This window comes from Nematolebias whitei, chromosome 2 (genome assembly GCF_014905685.2).
Source record: "Nematolebias whitei isolate Nwh7 chromosome 2, NemWhi1, whole genome shotgun sequence".
Lineage (NCBI taxonomy): Eukaryota > Metazoa > Chordata > Actinopteri > Cyprinodontiformes > Rivulidae > Nematolebias > Nematolebias whitei.
The window spans coordinates 33,547,175-33,552,878 of NC_056499.1; the positions used below are offsets into that span (position 1 = coordinate 33,547,175).

A 5,704-nucleotide genomic window follows, 5' to 3' on the forward strand; every position below is an offset into this window, starting at 1 on the left:
TCTTTCTTCTTTCGGCTGCTCCCTGCGTTAGGGGTCGCCACAGCGAATTTAGTCGCACGAAGACTTGGCAGTTATTTTTACGCCGAATGCCCTTCCTGATGCAACCACAGACACCGAGCTACCACAGCCCTCTGCGTGGAGCAGAGAGCTGCTATCTAGGACACCCGGAGGAGCACATAGTAGGGGTTAAGGGCCTTGCTCAAGGGCCCAGAGTGGGGCGATTGAGGGTGGGGGCAGGTGTGGGTGCTTCACCTACCCCACCCACATTTTTGATGTTGTCGCTTGAACTGGCGATCTTCCGATCACAGGCCCACCTTCTCTAACCTCTGCGCCACCACTCCCAGGCAAACTCTTCATATATTTTCACTTAATAAATGTAATTATCTAAACAGACATTTATTTCTCCCTGTGTGTTTCTCACTGCTATAGGACTAAGTTTTCTCTCAAGTCCTCTCAGTGAGCACATCCAAACTCACTGACCTCCATTGTATAAGGCCTCAAAACTTCCCCTCAGATTTGAAAGTGAAGGGTGTTTTTAACTTGTTGTTTCTCCAACATTAAAGCAATGTGAAGACATACAAATAAAACTACAATTTATTTGGACTATAAGCCACACTTAAAATCCTTTAATTTTCTCAAAAATCGACAGTGAGCCGTATAATCCGGTGCGCCTTATGTATTAATTTTGGTTGTGCTTACTGACCTCGAACCGATTTTATGTGGTACACAGCACTCAAAAATCTACCAAAATGTTTAGTTTCTCGCAATGCGCCTTATAGTCCGAAAAATATGGTAGGTGTCTTTGCTTATTATTGTTCAGGGATTTTTTTTTCCATACTATCTATAGCTTTTGCACGGACTGCGTGTTTGAGTCAGAGTTTCTTTATTGTCATTCGCACCACATGTGGTACATGTGGTGGAACGAGATTGTGTACTCAGGGTCCCAGTTACATCCCACAGTAAAATGTAAAAGAAAAACAGTAATAAGATCTAAGATTTGAACTAAGAAAAACATTAACTAAAAATATGCTAAGCAGTAATATCATGGAATCTATTTGAAGCTTGAAGTTTGAAGCTTACTTGTAACTTTGCATGTCTCATGAAGTGTGTTGTCAGGGACACACAGGTGTGTGGTCACCATGTGGATGGTTATCTTTATACTTTCTTATGCAGTTTATGCTTAAAAAATATGCATTTTGTCATCTTAGATTATAACAGAAGTAAATTTCAAATCACTTTTTGTTTTTTTTTTAGATACATTTAGGTGGATGTTGAAATTTTGGTTGCATTGGCTCCCTTCAAAATTAATTCAGAACTTTTTCATCTGTCTCTCACACATATTTTATTATTATTTTTTTTTTTTTTTTAGCATTTTAGCTAAATAAAGCATTAAAACAACACAATTTATTTTATTTCACTGCCTCCTCAAACTGCTTTCTGAAGGCTGTGCCACCACAGTGGCTAAATGGAAACAGGATCTTGTTTGAGAAACGGCGGGGTGAGACCGAACAGCGTGATTCATAATGGTTATTTATGTACCATGTAGCTGTTGCTCAGCAGGGAGGCAAAGGCATGGTCTTTACTAAGTAGATCTTTTCCTGCTTCGTTTCTCCTCAGCTGGGCTCACGGCCCGTCTTCCTGATATAATCTCAGTGTTTTTGATCATCCCAAAAATAACAAGTGTAGGAGTTCGGCTGTTCTGGAGTGAAGAAATTAGGTGCAGCAGCCAGACGGGCTTCTGCGGTGCGTTGTGGCAATCGAGTCGGAGGCAGGCAGATGCACGTCGCTTCGATCACCACTAGTTTGGTGACACAGACTCATATTTCTCCCCAAGTCTGTCAGCAAGCAACCAGAGAAATAAACAAATAAAGAAAAATAATACCATTAACTGAAAGGTTTGCTGCCTAAATCACAGAAAGACAAAAGCCGTTTCCTCTTTTTACTCTAACTATCCTTTATTTATTTCGGCGCTTTTTCCTCCCCCACTTGTCCCCTCTGTTTTGCGATGCAGAGATCCAAGTGAGCAATGGTGCATTACTAAGGACACCTGCTCTGTTGACGTGGCCAGGAAGAATGACTGGTGTGTGCGTGTGTTTGTGTATGCGCACTTTTGTTCGTTCATCAATTTTAAAACTGAGCTGGGGACCAGCCTATCAGATGGGTGTGAAGTGAATGTCTGAGATCCTGAATTTTTCAGAGCTGGCATGTCCAACAAGCTGCTGACCGCTGAAACTAGCTGCATTTCTGCATATGGTTTGTCAAAAATAATGAGGAATACTGTCCACTGCTTATAAAGTTTTAAAATATTAAACATGGGACACAAAGCAGAGAAGCATGTTTGGAAAAATGTGACTTGTGCTAAATATAAACCTTTTGTTTCTTACTTTAAAGTTATATAGAGTGAATGTTTATGTTTATGCTGAAGTCACTCTATTGTGGTACATTTTACTTCCATACATTTTTGAGTTGTTTGCTCATCCCACAATTTTTGTGCTATTTCAACAAATCATAACTCAAAATGTTCAGCTCGTTCAGGAGAAGGGAGCTATGATTTTTGGTATTGGTGCAACTTTTGCTCTTTGAAATATTTAGCCTTTTTTGCCATTTTTGTTCTCATAGAAAATAAACTGAGCTCATTTTACATCCTTCAAATCTTTAGATGTGTTTACAACCTTTTACTGCTCCTTTCACATTTTGTTTTGGTTCAGCTTCTTTCAGCTTCCTTGTGCAGGTCTGCACTTTTAGCTAATTTCAGCTGTTTTTTCCAGCTGTTTTTGTGCTCCTTTCATATTCTTTATCCAAGTTTTAGCTTTTTCTGAAATTTCAACTACTATTTAGCTGTTTTCTCTTAATTTTACCCTTTTCAGCAAATTCAACATTATTTTGTAGTCATTTAAACTGTTCACAACCCAATTTAGCAGAAATGGGCCCTCTCCACTTCCTTCTGGTAATTAAACTTCTTTCTGCTATTTTAGCTACTTTTCAGCTGTTTTAGACAAATGTATGCTTTTTTTTTTAGATAATTTCCACTTCTCTGTGATCAATTCTGCTTCTTTAAGGCTAATTTGGAAAACATGTTATTTCTGCTTTCTTCTGCTAATTTAAGCTTGTTCCACCTTTTTAGCTAACTTTTAGCATGTTTTATCTAATTTCAGCTGTTTTCTGAAAATTTCAAATATTTTTTTGAAAATATTTGCTACTTTCAGCCTAATTAACTTATTTATGTTAATTTCAGCTTGTTATGCTCCTTTCAGTCTATTTCTGCTAGTTTCAGTTATTTCAGCTACTACTTATGCTAATTTTAGCTTTTTCAAGAAATTCCCAATTTGTTTAAGTCATTTCAGCTTTTTCTGCTTCCTTCTGGTAGTTTAAGCTTCTTTCTGCCTTTTCACCTACTTTTTAGATTTTTCCCCCTAATTTAATCCTTTTTTTTAAGATAAGTTCTTAATTATTGTGCTCATTTCTGCTTATTTAAACTTAATTCAGCAAATACAGTGCATGTTCTTTCAGAATTCTTCTGGTAATTTAGCATTGCTCTTCCGTTTCAGCAACATTTCAGCATGTTTTTCAGCAAGTTCTTCTACAATAAGCGTTCACACTGCATTTTTGCAGGAAATGCAATTTCTCTATTTAAAATAATAATTGGACATAAAACAGTTTCCTCATCAAATCAAAACATCCCCTCAACTTAGATATTTCACAGACGAGTAAAAAGCAATGTCTTTTCACACAATTTCGATGATCTTTTACTATTACCAAAAGAAAAAACTGTCTTTTCAGAGGGCAGAAATGAAGAAAAGAAAGAGTCTTCAATGCTGAGAGCAGCACAATACTTTCCGATACAATATACTTTACTTTCATCGTTGCTCTGGAGGAAGAAAGAGATTTGAGGGAGGCGAGAAGAGAGCAAAAAGGAATATTTTGCCATCTTATTGCTGACATTTGAATGAGTTCAGTTCACATTCACTCCTGAACCCCCACTGTGCACTCCCACCACACCCCGACTGACAAAAAAAAATAAAAAAATGTATTCGTTTAGTATGTAGGTCACATTACAGTGGTGTCTAGCTATTGGACATAGGCTTAGATAACTGTTTGTCAAGTGTTAAATGCTTTCGCTGCATCAGCAGCCTCTGCCGCTGGTATTTTCACACAGCTGTGCAACTGAAAAGAGGCAGCACCGCAGCAAAAAATCATGTCACACACACACATATTCAACTTCTGATCATTTGTGTGTACTGTATGCTTTAAAAAAAATCCAGTTTGTGTAAAACATTTGCTTTGCCCATATAGAATCGCCTAAAGTGGAGATGAAAACAGGTCTTTAAATCCCGTCAAAGCAGCACCTGTAAATGAGGGCTGTGCTTTGGGTGAATAGGAGCTAAACCCATTGACCTGAGGTGCTAACTCAAGCAGATGAATCTTTGCTTTTCTTTTCTCTTATCCCTGTTTGCTTTGGGTGACCTTGCACACCAGCCTTGATGCCGTGTCTTCACATAGCACTGCCCTAATGGCTCAGATAGGCCCCAGTGTGGCCAGTGCTTTCTACTGAAAACACCCTTCAATACTCGACCCTTTGCTCCTCAATTATACCCTCGCCTTTTGATACAACCACTGCAACCCCTGATTTGAAAATAGCCAGGGAGGAGGAGGAGAAAATTGCACTTGCTTTTACACCAGCAGGATCCAGACAAGGAGTTAAGTGTTCACTTAAAACAAAAAAGGCGGGAGACGAGAGGGGCCGCGGAGCCGCCGTACAGTTTTGCCCTCGGTCGTCTTTGCGTGAAATGAAAGATGCAAGAGGTACGTGTGCGCATGTTTTTGAGCTTTCCTCCCCTCCTTCTGTCCTTTGTACAAAACGAGCCCAGATGGTGATTGATTTTTCAAGTGCTGACATCCCTGCTTGAGAAGCACCCCTCCGTTCTACACACACACACACACACACACTGACACTCACACAAACACGCAAACATCCGTCTTTGTGTCGAGCAAGTCAGGCACACTAACATCTCAGTGCCATCGTCCTCTTTGCGACTGCCAGCAACCGCTATTGATTGACAAAAGTATGCATGCAAACAAATAGCCACACACACACACACCTACACACACACGCTCATCCAAACATACAAGCACAAAGCCAGAGGTCATTTGCAGTCTGTCCTTGTTTATAGGTGCTGCATTAAAAAGAGGAAAACATATCCAAATAAAGTATATATATTTTAATAATCTGTTTTTTTAGTTACCCCTGAAGGTGTTAGTTAATACAGTAAATTAACAGAACATTCATCATTTCATCTTTTCTTAATTACGTCTGCATTACTACCACACACTTGCTTGATTTATCCCCCAAAATAAATAAGGATACATATACGAAAAAAATAAAAAAATAGATAGATAGATAGATAGATGGATAGATGGATAGATAGATAGATAGATAGATAGATAGATAGATAGATAGATAGATAGATAGATAGATAGATGATAGATAGATAGATAGATAGATAGATAGATACTATAGATACTATAGATACTATAGATACTATAGATAGATAGATACTATAGATAGATGGATAGATAGATATATACTATAGATAGATAGATAGATAGATAGATAGATACTATAGATAGATATATAGATAGATAGATACTATAGATAGATAGATACTATAGATAGATAGATACTATAGATACTATAGATAGATAG

General features: G+C 38.2%; 1 protein-coding gene across 1 annotated transcript in view; it reads left to right on the forward strand.

Annotated features, from left to right (window-relative positions):
• znf536 (zinc finger protein 536) overlaps positions 1-1,802 on the forward strand; it is a 5,743-nt gene extending 3,941 nt beyond the window's left edge. The window contains exon 2 of the mRNA XM_037694254.1: positions 1,618-1,802. Within this exon, the coding sequence (XP_037550182.1) occupies positions 1,618-1,802 (185 nt within the window). The remainder of the gene's footprint in view (positions 1-1,617) is intronic.
• The last annotated feature ends 3,902 nt before the right edge of the window (positions 1,803-5,704 follow it).